At 41.2% G+C, this 21,646-nt stretch overlaps 1 protein-coding gene across 3 annotated transcripts; it reads right to left on the bottom strand.

Annotated features, from left to right (window-relative positions):
- Positions 1-525: 525 nt before the first annotated feature.
- Positions 526-19,986, bottom strand: MDM2 (MDM2 proto-oncogene). Of its 3 annotated transcripts, none has more exons than XM_086749019.1 (12): positions 19,848-19,986; positions 19,390-19,473; positions 19,235-19,307; positions 16,947-17,021; positions 16,449-16,582; positions 16,241-16,290; positions 14,301-14,368; positions 14,039-14,132; positions 11,289-11,449; positions 10,097-10,252; positions 8,397-8,474; positions 526-6,864 (listed from the first exon to the last, which is right to left on the bottom strand). In XM_086749019.1, exons 3-12 carry the CDS (start codon positions 19,301-19,303, stop codon positions 6,295-6,297), a joined length of 1,455 nt encoding a protein of 484 aa, XP_086605145.1. In that variant the 5' UTR covers positions 19,304-19,307; positions 19,390-19,473; positions 19,848-19,986; the 3' UTR covers positions 526-6,294. The 3 variants fall into 3 exon arrangements, with proteins under 3 accessions (XP_086605145.1, XP_086605154.1, XP_086605162.1); XM_086749028.1 differs by having other exon boundaries at positions 11,289-11,446; XM_086749036.1 differs by lacking the exons at positions 19,235-19,307; positions 19,390-19,473; positions 19,848-19,986 and adding an exon at positions 18,951-19,213.
- Between the last annotated feature and the right edge of the window lie 1,660 nt (positions 19,987-21,646).

Below are 21,646 nucleotides of genomic sequence, written 5' to 3'. Positions count from 1 at the left end.
GCCTCCACTGAAACGGGACTGCTGGCTGTTACACGAAGCCCTACCAGCTGGGCTGTGGAGCTCCAGCATCAGCCACTCATCTGCTAGTTAGCAACAGTCTGCAGTGCGTTAAGCTGTAAATACACTTTAGAAACTGACACAGCAATGGCAATTTGCAGTGAAGGCTGTGTTTGCTGTTTTGTTTTGGTTTTTTTTTTTCCCCCCAATATTTTCGTCATTTCTATTTGAATTTTCTACTTCCCCTCCCCTTATCTGCTGTGGATTGTTTACCAGTCAGAGGAGTAAATAATTGTCCACTAATCGCTCCACTGATACTTGGTTTCAATTCTGTCACTTGCAGCAAGAACTAGAGCCCCTTTGAGTTTAAATCTCCCAAAAGCACAAAACCTGCGAGAAGCCGGTGGCCCAGCAGCTGAATGAGGGCAGAAAGAGCCTGTGTGCTGGGTTACAAAATTAAAAATCTGTACAAAAATGAAGTAGCGTAACTTTATCAGTAAGGTCATACATGAAAAAAGGAGCACCAAGGAGTATATAAACAAATCTTTATTTAAAGCTTTTAAAGGGAACATACTATTTATTTTCCTCAGAAGAGGAAAAATGGAAAACCAAACGACAAACGCAATACACACTACAATTCTTCTCATAAATGGATCTATACTCTGTGCAATTTGAGTGGCTATTTGTACTTTAAGGGTTACTGACTGTGGTAGTACGTGCACTGGGTATCTAGAAGGTACACGCCATGACAAGTCCTTGAAAGCGTGATCAGCTAGGAGCAGTGGCAAAACTGCATAGTTATTTCAATTCACTAGAAACCAGCCTGTTTAATAATCGTTCCAGCAACACGTGGTCAGACAACACCGTAAGACTGCTTTTGGAAAAGCCATTAGGTATTTCAGGTATTACATGACCGTCATCTCGACAGCCATTAACTTAGCTCAAAACCAAGAGCTGTCCTTTAAAAGTCAGGCTGTTAAGCGAAAGCAATATCTACTCAAAAAGGGAAACAACACCTTTTTAAGCATCACCAATGAATTTTACATGTAGAATATACAGAGAGGCATTCACTTGAACCTTTCAGTGCATCTGTGCTAAATTAAGAAAAAAGCACACATTAGTTTAGTTAAAAGCAACAATTTTTCATGTTCATTACGTGCAATTCACTGTTAAAAGATACCTTCAGCCCAGGCTGGGGGGGCTGTTTTTTGCTTTACAGCATTTGCCCAACTAAACAAGTAACTCCAGATAAAGACTTTGACTCAGGCCCACGCCTGACAGCCGGGACAGCAGGGCTCTAGCGAAGTGCTGGCCTGCGGGACTGGACATGCAGTAACGCAGGGGGTGTGCACTGAGAGTACAAAGGTGGTACGTAATGTGCAGTATTAAGCACACAGGTGACCCTACAGACACCCAAAGCCTGCAGCCACCTGCCAGCAAGGAGAACAATCAAGAGCAGGGACAGCAGAGCTCAGAACAGGTCTGAATGCTGCTCTTCTGCCAGCCCCGTGCAAGTTCAACACCCTCTCCCCCAGGGAAAACGCAACAGCAGAGGTCCCTGTTTAGACCGAGTGCTGCACAAGACGTCCCGTCTTCCTGGGATAACTGCTGCCCCCGACAGGTGTTGCAAGTTAACACACTGAATAAATTAACTGCTTTAAAATGATAAACTCTACTTCTAAAGTTACTTCTTTACACAACAGCAGCTTTAGATTAAGATGAGGAAGAAAAGTTCTTCACCCCTATATTAACTCCATTTATTCATTTCAGTTTATTCAGCTTCATTATGCTTCTAATGATTTTCTTATCTTTCTTCTGCAAGCACACAATTTTCTGAAACAATTATTCTTGTTGAGGCTTTCTGTAAGAATGGGGAAATGTTTTTCCTTCACATTAGACTTTAAGGGGAAAAACAGGCCTGAAGTCTTGCTTGTGGCTTCACACTCAGACAGAGAGAGATTTCGGAGACAGCAATATTTAAACAAATTTACAGCAAACAGAACTTAGTGATAAAAATTGTACCAACTGTTAGAAATAAATAGAATGCTTTTTCATCAATTAAAATTTTGCAGCACTTTTACCCTTTCCAAATCCATGGCGTGGCACACATTTCTTCCAGCAACACTAGCCAGCAACGTTCAAGGGATGCTGCTCAACAAAAAGCGTCATCTTTGCAGCGTGAATGTTCAATATGATCAGCAATGCAGCCACCTGTTTCAGCTGCGCAAGTTTTCTGAAGGACAAAAGCAGCAGACTTCATAACAAATAAATTTTAAGTGACGATGCAGAGTTAAAGGTTCCCAAAGGTTTTACTGTTCAACGCTTCCAGCCTTTTTGAGAAATGTCAAACACTGAAATGAAGCAATTTTGCCATCTGCCTCCAGACTTCACTTTGCACTTCGTCTCCTTGGGTCAAGAGTTGAATTTTCATACTAATAAACAGCTATACAGTGAAAGTCTGATGTAATTAAAAAGTGGGTTTATCAGACTTCATAAAAAAGAATAAATGCAAGTTTTGCAGAACTTGTACATAACTATTGTCTGCCTTAAGTGCACGAAGGAACAGACTGCGACAATTCTCGAAAATAGTGCACTGTCGCATTTTGGCAGGATCTGGCCATTCCTTCAACTTTCTTGGTCACGTGTTCAATGACAAAAGCAATTACCACCTTGAAACCTCTCACCACCTCACTGCGTCTTCCAGAGCATCACCTCCACATCACCGGCACAAGGAAGGCATCAGCTGTACCCGGAGATGCAGAAGTATTGCAAAGGAAAACAAAAACCATCGAAGTATTTTCACTCTGCTAATGTTGCACCAGCCTCCATCTCTACTTAATAAATGTTTTCCAGACTCAATGCAGAAGTTGTTTTAAGGGAAGGAAAAAAGAAAACAAAGCCATAAATCTTCCTCTTAAGTGGAATATAATCTGAATATTCACATGTATTTTAATGCTACAACTTCTTAAATACGTTTCTTGTGGCTGATTTACCGAGTATGCTTATTTATGTGTCTATCTACACACGTACCAATGGACTAATTCAATAAATTAAAGCTCAAAACACTAACTGTAAGCACAAGAATATTTACAAACTGCAATAAATTAAAGATTAAAATGTGTATGGCATTAAATAAAGATCTCCAAGACCTTACCCAGTAAGAACAATTGTCAACTTCTGTGCTAAAATGTGGCTGACTTTTGTGCCGCTTCCCAAGGCCAGAAACGTGTTTACAGGCCAGAACAAACAGGGTGATGAACACCAGGCTGGTCACCACTCACCCAGCACGTGCCGAGCACCGGCCGTGGTGACAGCGCAGAGCCAGACCCGAAGGGTTCAGCCTTTTGGACTGAACGCTTGTCCTGGCCTGGGGCTGGGGTCACAGTACCACGTACGCACTTGCCTGCCAGCATCTCCCACGGGAACTGGAATAGACACTGACATTCATCGCTCCCTTATCTGTAAGACATGCTTTGGGGAAAAAAAACCCCAACCAAAAACCCCTAAAGTTTTACTAGAAGTTACCAAGAGTAATATCAAGCCATAAAATACAATTTAAAGAAAAAAGATTCACTCTGCCACAGCAGTTTGGCCATGGCTGCAGGAATCACTATTACTCATTTCCTCAGCATCATACAGAGGACAGGCTATTTCCAAGGCTATACTTCACAACAGAAGACACGCTAGAGAAGTACATTTTACATCATAAAAGGCAAAAATGACTATGCCGTATGCTTTCACTTCATCTTTTGCCAAAACAGAAAGCATTAGCAGCAAATTAGACTGTTTTTGAAGAAAATCCCAAAGCTGAGTGACCTGTGAACAGCAAGGATCATACGAGCCTTTTTGAGAGCTGAATTTTTTTTTTTAAATAAGATCACTTCGGGGGGATTGATTGGAAGAGAATGCCAAGAATGGGTACAGTTTGATCTTGCAGGAACTAGGTAAAAACAGCTGCTCCCCCAGCGCTGCGGTTACACAGCCGTCACAGTGACTGTAGAGAACGTATCACACCGAAAAAGCGTAAGACAGAGGACACGATGCAACGGACTAAGCTTTTTAAGTACAGTCCCCGTGCTATCAATGCTTCTCTTGAACACACAAGTCTACAGTTCTCTCTCAGCTGCAGGTTCCAGACCGCAATATGACCGCCACTTGGTTCCGACCTGCAGGTGCAATGGAAGAGCCTCTGCAAGCTTCACCTAAGTTTATCAAATCAAAAATCAAGAAAAACAAATAGAAATAAATAGTGTGAATTAAGGCAAGCAGCCATCTATTAGAAGCATCTCTACCTGAAAAATTTAAGTATCTGCCCAAAGGACTTCTTTATCTCGGGCTGAAGGACTATCAAACCCCTGAAACCTACGAAAGGTTTCTGCTGACCAAAGAACTCCAAGAACTTCCAGCTACCTGCTGTCGCTTTACAAATTGCAAAGGGCAAGAAATTTAAAGAAGTATACACAACTGGGGTTTACATTTTGTTTAGTTAAAATGAATGATGGTAAAACTTCAGAGATACCAGTACATTTTAGTAGTACTTTTCAAAAACTTGATCAAATGAATGAACAAAACATGACAGATGCCGGTAACTCAGTCTTTACCTATGGTGTTTCTGGGCAGGCAAGTGACAACCAAGGGTTTACCGAGCCTCTCCTGTACTGCTCTATGTCCTTTCCCCAGGCACTTTGTTGTCTTCCAAGCATTTGCAGCCCTGGTTTACAGATACTTTACACTACAGTAACTATTCCTGCTCCAACGTGAAGGTAATTATAGCAGTAAAAGTCTCTGCGCTAGCACACAGGCATCAACAGTTTTGTCCTGGTGCTGTTGAGGAAGCTGTTCAACCATGGTCTGCAGGATGGTAACAGCACAATTCCTGCATTTAGGCTACATCTCCATTCTTGGCACTCCCCTGACACTGAAACTACTTATTTGCCATTCTCTGTTGGGCAGATGATCAATAATCACCTGTAAAATTAAAAGGTGCTAGAAAACTAAAAATCTAGTTTTCCAAGGGAATAAATACAACTCACCAGTACAGAAACTCTCCATCTGAAAAACAGCTTAGATGTTCAACTCCATCCTGAAGATACCTGAGCTTACAAAAACACACTCACGATAGCTACTATGAACACACTCCACAACTGAGTCAGTTCGTAGACCCCTTAAGAAAGGAACTGGTAAGTTTCACGAAGTTTTTGACAAAGTACAGAGAGGAGACGAGCTAAAAGCAGTAAAGGGCAGGTCCAGTGAGACGAAACACCTTGAGCTGGCAAACCACCTTGCAACAGATTTTCAGAATTCTTGTGATACAGACAAAAACAGTGTAAAAGCTGGAAAGACTACTGAATTTAAAGAATGTGAACTAGAACTACATAGCTTATTTGTTTCTGCAGATGGAGGTGGAATTCTTTCTCCTTACTATTTTTATTCAAGTGAATGCAGTGACCAAGCTGCATGCTATACAGCTGAAGTCAAAAACAAGCGCAGACAAGGAATACGACTGCCCCTAATATTGCCTGATCTGATATTACATAGCATCTCCTTCATTTATGTTGCCTGTTCAAGTCTTTTCTCACGCTGCTAAAATAATAGCACAGGCCTCCAAACCCACAAAGCATTTTAAAGACCAGTTTCTCAGGACATTTAAGAGATAGCTGTAAGACTCAAATTGGATCAATGACTTCTCAGGACACACACAGCCCTAAAGTTTAAAATGCACACTATAAAAATAAGACACACAATACCTTTTTCTATTTCCAAAACCTTAAGTGATTTTCTATCCCATCTTCCCCCACTTCTTGGTAAGATCTGCCCCACAATTTGGTTACTTGGAGAAATTTAAGTTTTGGGAATGAGGGAGACAAGACTATTTATTTATTTTATTGACTTATTCAGAACTTTCTGATTTTGAGCCTGGTGTCTTGACCGGGCTACAGATACTGGAATCTGGAGATCTTCTTAAGAGGACGAGCTCACATTAACAAACTCGTCATCATGTCTCTCCTCACGTAATCATTGAATTTGGGTTTTTAATGTGTGTATTTAATTCAGCAAAAAACATAGGTAGTTTACAGGAATTAGTTATTTCTATTGAGAGTGATTTAAAATCTTCAAGCTGACTTACGAATATTAGGCTAACCTCTTAACTCCAGTGCATTTATTTCAGCAATTACTTTTCATACCAAATGTAACAAGACCCAAAATATTAATTCTCCATTAAGCATACAAAAATAGTTTCTCACTCTCTTAATCAGTTTATGACGTTCCTTTTGCCGCTTTCCAATCAACATCTATCTAACTAAAATAAGTTAGTACAATCATTTGTATGGGCTGTCTGCACACTGGACAGGGTTTGTTCCTCTTCTTAAGTTTTCTTGCGCATGTAAAACATGACATGAGGTGTCCTGTTTTGCCATGTACTATGCAGCCATTTTTAGGTCTGCTCTGACATATGACACAGGGCTCTATGCTAGTAACAGGCAGGCTGGATTCCATGCTTTCCTCTTTGTCATGCATTTCTCTCTTCTCAGGTTCCTTAAAGTCCTCCTGACTGCTACAAAACATGCTGCTCGATGTCGACGGCTGAGAATAATCTTCACTTTCCTGGGACTCGGAAATCTGTACTGCTTTATCCTCATTCTCCTCCACAGCTGGTTCTTTATCCTCAGTCATTTTCACTTTCTTGCAGTCAGGAACATCAAAACCTTCTTCAGACTCTTGGGGGAAGGAACTTTCTAATTTGCTCTTTACCGATTTATCACTCTTTTCATCTGGAAGCCAGTCCTCACGAAGGGCCCAGCATCGGTGGCAATGTCGTGGCAGCGGAGGATTCATTTCGTTACATTCGGGACACTTCCAATAATCCTTTAGTGAATTAAAGGTTGGAACAGCTTAAGCTACTTGGAATGCTTACAACTGAAGTATTCAGAGATTATAAACAATTTATTACTGCCATAATAATAGTTATCTTGAGCTACCGAGTTGTTTAGAATTTAAAAACATCTATTCAGTGTTTGGCCCCATTTTATGGTTCCAGATTAAAACAGTCTTCATTTCAAAAAGACTCTCTGATTTTCTCTCTTTTTGCAGTAGATTAGTGAAATAGAGGCACTACAATAATAATTTATTACTTCTTATGCAAAACAGAAGAAATCAGACCACAAAAGTCTTCAGAGAACCTCATGAAAACTTCTTTCTGATAAAATGGTCACCGTTCCCATTATTTTCAACAAGAGACTTCTAAAACAGAAACTATTCAAGACTGAAGGGACATTAAACTTGTGGGATGCTAAACTGTTGGTGTGCAAAATGGCCGGGTGAGGGCACTCTGACACAGTAGTAGTACAGAGTAGGAAACGGCCATTTGGAGGGGAAAAAAAAAAAAAAATAAAAAACGCTGCATCACTGTCTCAGTGGTTATTCCATATGCTACACTGAAAATATGCCACTCTCTCATTAAAAAACACCCTTCATTTTTAAGGAGAAAGACCATTCTTAGAAATAATCTTTGCTATGAGGGGAATGAAAACAAACAAACAAAAAAAACCAACCCAAAACTTATTTAAAAGATTCTAAGCACATTTTGGTTTGCATCCTAAATAACATCAGTGACATCAAAAGCTTCAGCGACCAATTTTAATTCCTAAAACAATATATAGGCATATTTTTCCATACATAAGCAGTGCTACGCATTTAGATGGTGGCTAGCCCTGTGTTTTACACACATAAAGCCCCTCAGTCCTACAGATCACCAAAGGACTGGAATGCTTCAGACAGTTTCGGACAACAGCTTTGTTCAAATTTCAACTGTGAAAAGCAAGTATAAATAAAAAGATAAGACTGCCTTTTAATTCTACTGGGTGCTTCTTTCACATGTCTACATACCTTACCTCAAACCCCTGAATTTATTCCCACACTTCAAGAATAGTCTCATTGAATTTAGAAAAAGCCTCAAAATATATTAATTTTACAGTACTGTTCCAAAAACAGATTTGCCTTCACATCTGTGTGCTACAGATTCCTTCACTCAGGTTGGACAATAAAACTAGATATTATGATTTATAGGAAGAGTTTTTTTACATATACATGACTAAGATTTTTTTTTTCCCACTTTGTGCAAAAAGTCAGATTTAGGCTCCAAATAATTTCATTCCATTAAGTCAGTAAAAAAATATTAAGTTACAGTTTTAATGTATTTTTTTTTTTAATATCAAGGTTCCTTAATAGTCACATGTTTAGTAACTAAAATATTGTCTTGGAATCTTCAAGCACAGAAGAAAAAGTCAATTAAAAAAACCCACCACACCACTGGTAACAATAGTATTAACCTATATTTCTTGATCTACTCTGCCAGTTCACCCAGTTTACGATGCTTTGCCAGTTAAGTTTTTACTCACAGCTAGAGAAATCTCTGGATCTTCATCAAATGAATCAGCATCACTATCTTCATCCTGATAAATAGTCAGCTGATACACCTGGTTTAAATTTTAAAAAGTTATTGATGTATCTGGTTTTTGGCATTCAATTAAAAATCTGAGAGATTTTTAATCTGACAGATTTTCTAATACACTTTTAATTAAACGCAATAAATAGCATATATATATTAATGTTAGCAAGTAATTCCACAAAATCTGATTACTGGTTTGGGGGAAAAGAATTCTGTTCACAATTGTAACACACAGTTTGAATAAAAATTAGACTAGACAGATGGAAGCTATCACTTTCCAGAGTAGAGGTGATCCTTCCCCTCTGCTCAGCACTGGTGAGGCCATACCTGGAGCACTGCGTACAGCTCTGGGCTCCCCAGTACATGAGAGATACGCAACTACTGGAGAGTCCAGCGAAGGGCCACTAAGATGATTAAGGGATTGGAGGAGCTCTGACATGCGGAGGGGCTGAGAGAGCTGGGACCCTTCAGCCTGGAGAAGGCTCAGGGGGGTCTTATCAGTGTGTATCAGTACCTGAAAGGAGGGTGTAAGGCAGACAGAGACAGGCTCTTTTCAGTCGTGGCTGGTGACAGCACAAGAGCCAACTAGCACAAATTAAAACACAGGAGGCTCTGTCTGAATGCCAGGAGACACTTTTTTTTATTGTGAGGGTCACCAAGCACTGGGACACCTTGTCCTGAGCAGCTGTAGTATCTCCATCCTTGGAGATACTCATAAGTCATCTGGACACGGCCCTGGGCAATCAGCTCTGCTTGAGCCAGGGGGGCTGGACAAGATAGAGGCCCCCTTCCAACCTCAACTGTTCTGCAATTCTCAAGCACTGCTGCTGGGGGCCACACCTCAATTCTTTCTTCCTCCAGATCACCATCTTAGCTCAGGGTGCAGCTCTCCAGCACTATAACTCAGTGTACATCAGTACAGTCAGTTCCATTCAGCCCTTCAAGTACCACAATCATGTATGCCTCTGGCGAATTCTGCCTCTGGTACATAACCAATCTTGTCATCAGCCAATTCACCTCTTTGGAGTAACAGAAAACTAACCCAGAAAAAAAAAAAAAATTCTCACTTCATTCCTGACGTTCCAGATATCTAGATCTCTTGAAAACAATGGTAATAACAATTTTACTGTCCTCTTACCTCCTAATGAAAATTTCTTAAACCGAATTTCAGCATCTCTATGAAACATTTATATTCATGGAGGCAAACGATTCAGAAATAGAACTTTGCAAAGAGTTACTAGGAAAGTTTTAATTCTGTATTAGAAGTGTGATCAAAGTTCAACACACACTTCTATAATTAAAAATGTAGGAATAGATTTAAGTACGCACGCTGCCATCGACTTCAGCACCTAGCGAATGAAGTTAACAGAATTTTCCAGACTATCAAGAGACTGTTTCAGAGCCTACAGAAGGCCTTAGCACCATTCTGGTTACTGCCTGGTGGGTGTGTAACTCTCACCCAACTGCACAGGCATGTAACTTGATTTAATGAATGACTGGGTGCAGTTTGTCACACAGCACACATAGCCCTGAAATAAGCCTGAAGGGTTATTTTTCCTCACTGGAATCTCCAAATGAAGTATTCATCTAAGTCTTCCTCCCCGTCTCATCCTCAGAGTCAAAAAACCCCCAAACAAAACAAGTATGTACCTCATCATCTTCATCTGTGAGCTCCTGTCCTTCTTCATTATGGCTATAATCTTCTGAATAAATAGACTCAACTTCAAACTCTACACTAAACTGGTCTGAAACAGAACTGTGGTCAAACCAATCAGAGTTTTCGCTTAATGAACTGGCATCAAGATCCTGAAAAAAAAAGAGAAAGAAAGTACACACTGAACCTCACTAGTCCATCACTGAACCTCACTAGTCGATATCCATAACTACTGCTTTTAAGATAGTTCATAAGATAAAACCAAACTACTTAGTTTAATTAGCTACGGAAGAAGTGAGATCAGCCGTTATAAAGAAAATATGTTATGAGACGAATGATAGGTGGCTAAAAATAAAGCTAGATCTGAAAGCCTTTTGACAGCTCTGTAACAGAGGTGGCAGTCAACCTACAGCCAACCTGAAGATTACTGCTACTATTTCACAAAAGCTCTCCTAAAAAGTGAAAGAACAGATGCAGCCAAAAGACAGCATCTTCTTGTGTGTCATTGTATTTTCTACTCTCATCAACTTTTTTTAAATGTAATTTGAGACAATGGCTAAGCAATTAGAAAATAGCAAAAGTGAAGATACACTATTAGTTCTGTCAATTCAGAATACAGTATGTAACTAGAAATAGTTTAGCTTTTGATGACTTAACCTAACCACACATAATTTGCCTCAGTGTCTCCTGTAAACAACAATAATAACCAGTAAGGGTTTGGAAAACAAATACACTGTAACACCAGGGCACTACTACATACAGTTATAGAAGCTGTACCGGAACTACCAGATGCCCAAAAGCACCAACTATTCTGAACTACTCTTCTGAAACCATTATTCTGGAACTTCTGTCACTGCTTTTCTTCTCGTAGCATGCTAAGAAATATTTATTTTAAAACACAAAATGTATCTGGCATTTTCTCAATACTGTGCCGAGTACTAAGAATCTGTTTTTTAAAGAATATCCAGGGTTAATATTTTTTAAAAATTCATTTCAGCTTTGTCAATAGATCTACGAAAGACCCCACTCCACCCACACACCAACTTTTCTTTCAGCCCCTTTTCTCTCCTCAGACAGCACTAAAGGCACTGCTGTTTTTAATTAAGAACATAATGTTTTAAGATGCATATTTGCACTTGTAGTATCTGCAAAACTGGTACCAAAAAATATATATATATTTTGACTTACAGGAATGGAAAGAGAATCTGTTGAATCACTGCTATTGCTTCTTTCACGGCATAGACCACTGACTACACACCATGAGAGACTTTCATCAAACGTCAACGAAATGCTGTCTGACTTGTGTCGTTTTCTTCTGTCACTATGCAGATCATCTGAAGAATTTTCTTCTGGGCACATTCAAGAATTTTGATTAGGCCAAAACATCTAAGCAATGTGCAGTTTTGAACATCCTTAACAGAAACTTAAAATACAATTTACTTATAGAGGAATTTATGAAAAATAAAGTCATTTGGTATTATTTTATGGGGGGAAAAAAGTAAAGGCACCAAAACATTTTAATATTTTTTTTTTTTTTAGAAAAACCACAAGTAACACTGGGAAACATGAAAAGTGTGAAACATTCTTGAAACCAGTATTTCAGGGGCTGGCTTTCCCCACTTGTCCCATCAGTAGAGCTTGTAAATGGCAGTCTCCTCATTCAGAAAATAAAATATTTGCAAATTTGGAAGCATTTTTACTCCAGACATGACACGTTAAACCCCTCCTTATTTTAAGGAATACTGTTAGGATCTTAATTGTTCTAGCTCCCTCTACAGTCGGTAGACAGAAAGGCATTTTCAGAGGGCTTCTCAGTCCATCACAGAATTTGCAGGGAGACAGAGCAACTAGCTCCCAGGTCACATGCATACAAAGGATCTCATGTTAGGCACGGTAAGTTCAGGTTCAAGTTTCAGACACCTCAACAAATTTGTCAGTTAACAGTTGCGCTATATAATCATGTTTACTCAACCAGATTTTTGTAACAAGCAGTTATTACTTTCACCACACACTAGCTAGAAAATCTTCAAGTTGTACTACGTAAAAATTTAACTCTGAAAGCATTGCTTTAAGCTGCGCTTATTAAATACGCTTGGATTGAAGGCAAAAAGACAATGCTTTTTGTATACAACATGTTCTGAAACAACCACCTACAGCCGCATAAGGAGTAGGGGGACAGCATTTTAGGGGCAGGTAAGTCAAAATTCAGCTCCATTGACCTTTAGGAGTGTTTGGTAAGAAACAATTTTATTTAATAAGGCGCTGCAAAGTCTGTAGGTAAGTGCAGCAAAGTGAAAACTCTCCAAGAGGCCTGACAACTTGGTACAACAGACCTTGGTAAGAGTGTGCTGCCCATCTAAAGGTGCCTTTTGCACCCACCCTCTATTGTCCGGCTTCTCCCTTGCCTTGCAAAACACACCCTGACAACCCAAGAGTCTCCAAGTCTTGAATCTTTCATCGTAAAAGAAAAGAGAACAAAACACTTGTACATACTTTGAGACTTCTCTTACTTTCCCTTGGTGCTTCTTGGCTCAGCCCCTCTCTTTTCTTTTTTCGCCCCGAGAGCCCCACCAAATTTGGTGCCCCCAGGCCCAAGGGTTGCTCCTGTCCATCGTTGTCCTCATTTAGTTGTCATGGCTCCATGCTGTACTGATACTGTATCACCACAAGGTTTCTATACACTATATATGCGGCTCCAAAGGAGCCGCTACCATCCCAATTTAACAAGAATAGTGGTTTAAAAGGAAGATTTCCTATAAATTAGAAAAAAAGTGTATATAAAAACACTATATTAAAAGAACTTTTAAGGTTGTAACAAACTAATAAATGGATGCAAAGACAAGAGTTAATAATCAAACCTACAATAAGTAAGCACAACACAGGACGTTACGTGCTCTGGGTCATGCCTAAATATTACAGGTTATGATGTTTAACCAAGACTTTCCATCCTTTCACCAGTTTTTCTTACAACATTTAAAAGTTCTTTTAATTTAGTGCAAACTGCTTAGCAACACAGCACAGTTTTTGGACTGACTAACATAACAGTGGCCTATGATGAACACAAAAAAAAAAAAAATACTACACAAAAGCTGAGGAACTGAAAAATGTTCCCTAGCAACTGAAGAGAAGAAATTTTACGCAGTGACAGAAAGTTATCACTGTCCAGGTAACTACAACTGTCAAGTCACGAGTTAAAAGAAGTAAGTGATGGAACAAGCTATTGCGAAAAATTCCACAGAATAGTATTTAAGTAGAACTCTAGAGAACACCTCCATTGAGAAATTTAAAGTTATTCAGGTTTATGCTGACCAGTTTGTTCATTAACGGAAGAAACATTCCACATTTTGAAAAATTATTTGCCAGTGATTACTGAATATCCATGGTAAAGAGAAAGAGGAGACAAACATGCTGCTTAAGTCACCAGACTTTTTAAAAAAGTCCTTAAGGAATGGTCAGGTACCTAAATATATCCAAAATCATCCCACGTTACTACCAGACCTTTGACATCTTTGTCACCAATTGGAATCGGATAAAAACTGGTTTTAGAGAGCAAACAAAATGGAAAGATTTATGGCTGTCTACAGAAGGAACTGAAAAGAATTTGACTACTATATATAACTTGTCTATTATAATCAAAGTGTTCTCATCATGAAGATAATACAACTGATTAAGTTCAGCTGATGTGAATAACAGATCTGTGGAACACGTCCTTCCATCATTTTACTAACAGTTCTAGCGATCCAAACTGTAACATGACATTGGAGCAACACAAGGAATCGTGCATTTCTTCCAGACTGAACATTTTGGTTTAGATAAGCAGAGAAACACGAGTACTATTTGTCAGCATCTTTCAATGCCAGTAAGGCAACAGAATGTACTTTTTTTTTTTCCTAAGTGGCCATGCTACTGGAAGCTCTGCATCATAAATCTACACATACCAGATTCACTGTGTGTTCTCCTCCTAGAAGATGAAGTTGGTCGGGAAGTCATGTTTGACGAAGTCTGCTTCTCTTCTAATTCTTGCATAGATTCCTGGTTAATAGAAATACTGAGTAAGCCTAAGCATGAATATGTGGTAAAATCCTAGAATCAACTAAATCATCATCTGCATCTAAACCATTGACACTATCATGCAAAACTAAACAGAATTTACATGTCAGAATATTTATTTTATTAAAAAAAAAAAAAAACCAACCACACCTTTAGAACATTTTCTCCTTCAAGCTGTAACCTGGCATCATCCTCAGGTGTGTCAGCAAGCGCAGAGTCTGAAACCACAACAAAAAAATCATAGAGAAGTTAACCGCACATAGCATTTACAGAGCAAATTCTAAACAGAACTTACAATCCAGACACTTTACAACAATGGAAAAAACAATCCCATTCCCTTGCTTTTCAGGTGCGTGCAACGCTTCCCCTGTAACATCAGTGAAGTGGGAAAGTGGCGATGAAGAAGAAATCTCGACTGCAAAATAGCTCAGAATTTTATTATAAATGTGCTCTAGCTGGAATTCTGCAGATATGAAAGAATACAGACACGAAATATTTTACACTTCTTCCTCACCAAAGTATGTTTTACTAGCTATCATCTCTTGGAACATCAAACGAAAAAGATATTAAATAGAAGAAAAATAACTGTTGTTAATTAAATAGTAAATAATTAATAAAACCTGGCAAACCCTGAATTAATTACCTTTCAAGAAAAGAATATGAGAGACAATTTAAGTTTGCAAGCAAACAATAAGGGATAATAAAGAGAGCATGTTTCCCATCTTCAGCAGCTAGCACCTGCCTTTAGGAAAATTAAGAAACAAAGGATTTAGAAGCCAACGTACAAAACAGCTTCCATTGTTCAACTTCTGCTTCACTCCCTGTATTAGCCAAAACTTACAGCTATATTAAGTATTTTTATACTGCAAAAAATGTGATAACAAGTTACTGTTCTCCATTTATGGAGTGGCCAACCACAAAGTTACTACAAAGCTACTTTTTAAAAGTATACAGACTTTTTAAAAGAGGACTCAGTGTAGCTAACTGTGACCAGTTCTAAATGTATTCCACATTCAGTTTTGAAAATTAAAACAGAACAATAACAGAATGAATAACAAGCATTTGCCCTGACTTCACTGCTGGCACAAGCTCATGAAGTTGATTTTTTTTTATATTAAAACTTTTTATGTTGTTGAGGGCTTTATCTGTAAGAAATACAAGCAAACAACTGATTTTTCAACTTCGTCCTCTTTGTGTTCAGCTCTGATTGTGCTTGTTCTGGTTCTAGTCCATAAATATAATTAGGATTACCCAAATCATAGAGTAGTTTGGGTTGGAAGGGACCTTGGAAGGTCATCTAGTCCAACCCCCCTGCAAGGAGCAGGGACATCTCCAACCAGATCAGGTTGTTCAGAGCCTCATTCAACCTGGCCTTGAATGTTTCCAGGGATGGGGCATCCACCATCTCTCTGGGCAACCTGTGCCAGTGCTTCACCACCTTCATTGTAAAAAAAATTTGTCCTTACATCAAGGCTGAATTTGCTTGCTTCTTTTTTAAAAAAATCATTACCCATCATCCTATCACAACAGGGCCTTCTGAAGAGTTTCTCCCCATCCCTTTCGGTACTGAAAGACTAAGGCTCTCCCCAGAGCCTTCTCTGCTCCAGGCTAAACAACCCCAATTCTCTCAGCCTGTCCTCACTGGAGAGGTGCTCAAGCCCTCTTATCTTCATGGCCCTCCTCTGGATGGTCTCCAACTGGTCCATGTCCTTCTTATGTTGTGGGCTCCAAAACTGGACGCAGGACTCCAGGTGGGGTCTCACCAGAGCAGAGTAGAGGGGGAGAATCACCTCCCTCGACCTGCTGGCCACTATTCTTTTGATGCAGCCCAGGTTGCAGCTGGCTTTCTGTGCTGCAACCACATATTGCCAGGTCAGATGCTGTTCAGATTTTCTTTTCCTCCCCCAGAAGAAACAGTGTTTTCTTTGATTCATTATTTATGATCACTCTGGACAGCAGCATGTAAAGTCAAATAGCTAATTATGGAAAGATCGGTGTCATTTGAACACTATGTGCAAGATGTATTAATGTAAGTTGTATTTTCCCTACTACTATTTCCCAAAACAAAAGGTCCTCCCAAACTAGCTTACCTTGTTGATTGATTGCTATCAGATTTCTGGAAATCATTGAATATAGTCTCCTTAGATGGGGATAAAGAAAGAGATGTTGCAAGTTAGCTACAGGCAATTATAACAGAGAGCTTACCATCTTTGAAGATGCAAAGAGTTAAAAAAGGCCATACACATTACGTTCTCCATTATTTCACAACCAGACTCCCGGAAAAGAATCCCATTTTACCTGTGCTCTTTTACTGAAAAGCTTGTTACTCCAAATAAATCCCCCAGGAGATCATTTGCACAGTGTACAATATGTTGCTGTTTTTCATCATACAATTGTTTAGACATAATATATTGTCCAAGATAGAATATTACCTGTAAAATAAATGACATACAGACAATAAATACCCAAGTTCTGTTGTTTCAAGTGTAAAAGAAAACACACTAAATTCATTGAGATTTGCTCTTTTCACACTGATTACCTAAAACTCCCTTGGAGCTGCGACTTTCATCTATCATTCCCCAAGTACTCTGCTATTCTACTGACCACTCTATACTTTTGTTCAGATTTTGAGAAACTTGCTAAACGTCACCTAAGAAGTCAGCAGAATAAAAACAATACCTTGTCTCAACATCCTCTAGATAAGCTGTGAACTACATTGCCCTCCATTCAACCAAAACAAAAGAACAATCTATCTGTATTCACTGTAATCTACCTTTAGCAATTAAAAGTTCTCACCTCCTTCATAGTAAAAGTGTCCTTTTCTGCACCAGCTAACTTTAACAACTTCAGCAACAGGGGCTTTGGTTTAACCTGCAGGGGGAAGGAGAAAAACAGTTCGCACCAATTATTCACCAAACAAAACACTATTTACACAGGTTGACTTCCTCCTTCTCTATTTATCTGATACCCAAACATGCAACTACATTAAAATCTACCCATATCCAAGTTTTTCACTTTGCGAAGTTAAACGTAAAGGAAAAATCACACAAACTCAATCGTACTGAACTTCCCATACAGTGTACATCTTAGCTCAGACCCCAACCTTCCATTGGTACACACAGATTCCTCGATTTGAGCCACAGGATTCATTTGGTGGTTTCAAGTACAGGGCTGGGCCCTGGGGAAATCAGCTTCACTCCTTTAGTCACTACAGTGACACCCATAGGGGAGGGAGGAAGGCAAACGGACCTTTGTGACTACCTGTCAGATCCAGAGTGCAAGTCACAAAGCAAAGAAAGCCCTGGTCCACCTCTTCCCTAGCCTCTTCCTTTGACAGTTTCTGGGGCTGCGGTTTTGCCAGCTGTGTTGCTTTACTGCTGAAGACTTTTCTTAGCTGGGACAAGAACACTCCGTCCTTTCCATCGTATTTCAATCACTCTGACCTCTGCAATGGCCTCCCATGCCCACACTGTGCCAGCAGAGTTCTATTTGCAGCCAGTCTATGACAATTTCTGAGGCGGGGGGGGACGGGACGACACGACAAACAAACAAACAAACAAAAAAACCCCACACTTTCCCCCCTATTTTTCTCCCCTATTTTTTTTTTTTTCTTCTGGCCAAAGTAGTGTCCTGATCCCATTCACTGCACCCTTCCACAAACAGCCGTACAAGTACCAGTGCAGGAGACGAGAACAAGCTGCCAGAGCCGCAAAGAAAATGCCTGCAGAGCCACTGATGGTTCCCAGTACAGTATGTTCTCATATTGTTACTTAAACAACAGCATAATAATTCTAAGAACAGATTAATATTTAGCTATCCTAATATATTTCCTAAAATAGTAAAAAGACAGTATAAGACATATTTTAAAGGAAAGCATGAATAAAATATGAGACTAGGAATAAATGCTTACGGAAGGGGGAAAACTTCCCTACATTCGATTTCAAATATCTGCTAAAACCAACGGTAAGTATTTTAGTGCATTAACAAGAGACTAGTTGCAAGAATCACACACGATGAAAATCAATAGAGGAGCTTGTGCACAACGTTACATGCCTATTCACCCCTTCCTAAGTCCTGAATTATTTAGAGCATGCAGCATGTATTACATGTTCATAAAGGAAACAAACAGTAACTTATTAAACTAGTAATGACAGCTCAGTAAATGCAAGCAAAGCAGTTTCAGATCTCTGAACCCACAATTAGACCCATGGGTTCAAATCCTTTTACTCCTCAGCCCTCTCTCCCTGACTCGTGCAAGTATGAACTTCTTCCGCCATGCAGATATGACAGTAGACGGTAGCATTACATTATGATGACTTAAAAAAAGAGGAAGAAACAAACGAAAAAAAAAAAAAACACCACCCCACAAATTTGAACAGTTTGCTAGTCTGCTACTTCGCTTTTCTGAAGTTCTGCTATCAGTCTACACTTTTAACCTTTACCCTCCTACAAAAAAAGTAATCCACTTCAACCGTCATTGTATATATGCCATTTTCAAATCGCATCTCAGGTATAACACACAGGCTTCCACCCTCAGGAAAACTTACGCAGAAAGCCAGGACAACAGAACTGGTACTGTATCATGGAAAGCCTAGATATACAAAGCCATAAACACAAGTGAAGACTATTCACAACTTGCTTATGAATTCCAACAGAAGAGAAAGTGAAAATGCCAAATTCAAAAAACCTTCAGTTGTAATGACAAGATTATTTTACAAACTAGGTATGTTTTGCACAACGGCGATGTTCCACAACTCTTCAGTTACAAGCTGTTAACAATTTCCACCACGAAATACTTACCATTTTCAAATTGGACCATAAGATTCTTTTTGTTGAAAGAAAGCAACTTGACCATCAAGGTCTCCAGGAAACAGGGACTAGACCTAAGCCATCACCCTCAACTCTCAACCACGAATGAGAAACATTTGCTTCACAATTACAGGATCAAAGAGAGATCATCTTCACCGGATTTCCTGGCTCTTCTCTAACCATCGCTCGCTGGTGGCAAAGCCGCCCTTCTCAATTAGCACATAAAAAGTCTGCAAAAAGCATGAAAAACTCGCGCCTCCAACAGAGCTACTGACCAGCGTCTCTTGCTCCGACGCGGCGACAGAAGAGGCATCCGTAAGGGAGGACATCTTTGTATTGCACATTTGCCTGCAATTAAGGGAAAAACAACCTCAAAACACAGCCACACCACCCGGGTTCCCCTTTCCCCGCCCCGGCGGTGACCACTCACCTCAGTGCCTTCGTCCAACCCACACGCCGGTCTCCGGCGGCGGGTACCCGGGCCGAGTCGGGCCGGGCTGGGCCTTATATAGAGCTGCCAAGAGGAGGCAAGTCAGGGCTTAGCTCCTCCGCCGGCCGCGGCCCGACATGCCTGAGCATGACCAGCAGCGGCGGCCGACGCTGACTCACCGCCGACGCCAGAAACGGGGCGGGGGGGGGGGGGGGGGGCGCGGTGTGGTGGAGAAATAGCCCCGTCTCCGCTCCCCCCTCACCCACGCCCTCCGCGCCGGCCCCGCTCCCCGCCTCGGACGGAAAACGCGTCCCGCGCCCCGCATCGTAACGGCCCCGCTGCGCCTCAGCCGCCCCTCCCCCCGCACCGAGGCCGCCACCACGCGCGAAAAGCCAGCAAGCAGCGACCCCCCCCCCCCTCAGCCCCTGCCCCCGAGCCAGCCGGCAATCTCCACGCACCACCAGCCGCGCCCGCTCCGCTCCGCTGCCCGGCCCGCGGCGGGCGGAGGATCGGGGAAGGGGGCGGCAGGGGGGTGGTGGGGAGGGGGTGACCCCTACCACCCCGCAGCGCGGTGCGCACCCAACGCCGCCATTTTGGCCGCCGCGCCGCGCGGCCCGCTGGTCTCCCCAGCGCCCCCTAACGGGCTCGGGGCAACGGCCGCGCCGCGCGCAGGCGGCGGGGCAACGGCCGCCGGGCTGAGGCGACGCCTCTGACGCGGGCGGCAGCAGGGCCCGCCGGGGCCGGGCCGGGCCGGGCCGTTACGGGGTGGAGAGCCAGAGCCCGGGCGGGGGGACACACAGGGCGAAGGCCTGGCAGCAGCCGGCGCTGAGACCCGCACCGAGGGGCTGCGGGAAGGAGGTGGCTCGGCCTGTGCTTTGCTGGCGCTTTTTTTTTGTTTTCTCGGCTGCGTCCTTCCTCTTCTTGTCTGTCCTCCCTTTTATGCACTCCCGCCTGTGTTTACGGACACTCCACGAAAACCGTCGGTTTGTAGTAAACAAAACATGTTGTGGCTTGTGGACGTGAAGCATTAAGGAGACACAGCTGGATGAGCATGGCTTGTTGCTAACAGTGAGCCTGAAAGAGTACACATGTTCCCTACAAATGCTCACTTCTACTAAAAATTAAAAAAAAATCTTCTGTTGCAGGCGGATGCTGACCATCTCTCTGACTTCCCCTCAGCTGCATCTGGCAGTTTCGAGGCGCAGGCCTGCCCGCCCAGAGCAAGGCCGCGCAGCCCCTGCCAGTGGCAGCCCTCTGGTCCCCTGCTTTGGGAGCTCCAGTTTTGAAACATCAGATCTTGTTTGGGGATAAACAGCCTTAAGACTTCTAATGGCAACCTCGTACTTCCGTAAATCTAACTGCAGCATATGTTAATGATAGAAAAATTAATTATGTCACTTTATTTCGAGATTAAGAAAGGCAGAGACTCTTGCTTATAGCCCACAAATTCAGGGACACAAGTGTTGCTTGCCTGGCTAACAGGTAATGACACCTTTGGATATTAGTTTGATTTGCAATGCTCATTTTTGCCTTTCAGTTAAAAGGGTTTTTTTCACTGATGTTTAGGAGAGGAAACTAGGAGAAAACTTTACATCCAAAGAGAACTGGGTGCTGTTATATTTTCCTACATTCCTGTCAATTCCGTTCTCTAATTTTTAATACCTTTTAAGTGTAGGGTATTTGGAAGTATGTTATTTTGATAGGTACTTATTAATTGCTATACTTCAATTAGAACTGGTTTTCAGTCTGACTCCCTTTTCTAATTCTCAAGCTTTTTCTTTGCCTATAGTGACATTTTAAAATTATATTTGAATATTGAAAAGATTTGTTAGAGAACGAGTGCTGCAGATGGGGTTTAAAGATATGCTGGAGCAAAGTGAGCATAATGCTAATTTTCCATGACAACTAACTTGTCCAAACAAGCAGTAGATAACTGCCTGGACTTGTCTGTTGGCCAAATATAGATTCTCAGCAACTACGGCACCTTGTAAAAATTCCAGCAAGGGTTTAAATCTAGCTGTTTGCGTGATGATGGATTTTCAAGACAAGCTTGTTATCCTTGCAGAGAATAAAGCTCAAGGTCCAGTGAGGGACAGCCGAGAAGCTGCCAGCATTTTGCAAACCGTGCTCACCTCATGTTAGCACCAGAATTTCCAAGCAAACATAAATCTGGTTTAAGTGTTATGACTTGCCACTGGCAAAGTCAGATATCTGCTCCTTTCCACCAGCACCCCAGTTCCTGAGATCCTTAGCTAGC

Source organism: Chlamydotis macqueenii, chromosome 1 (assembly GCF_036417535.1).
Source record: "Chlamydotis macqueenii isolate bChlMac1 chromosome 1, bChlMac1.mat, whole genome shotgun sequence".
NCBI lineage: Eukaryota > Metazoa > Chordata > Aves > Otidiformes > Otididae > Chlamydotis > Chlamydotis macqueenii.
This window is presented reverse-complemented; position numbering and strand designations above follow the sequence as displayed.

What these genes read in the sequence shown, in the direction of transcription:
- MDM2 (XM_086749019.1), bottom strand. Translation starts at nt 19,303, where the DNA reads ATGTGCAATACAAAGATGTCCTCCCTTACGGATGCCTCTTCTGTCGCC. An exon ending in CGTCGGAGCAAGAGACGCTG is followed by an intron (nt 17,022 to 19,234) that starts GTCAGTAGCTCT and finishes TTCCCCCTGCAG; the next exon opens with GTTAAACCAAAGCCCCTGTT. An exon ending in CAGATTCTCTTTCCATTCCT is followed by an intron (nt 10,253 to 11,288) that starts GTAAGTCAAAAT and finishes TTTTTTTTTCAG; the next exon opens with GATCTTGATGCCAGTTCATT.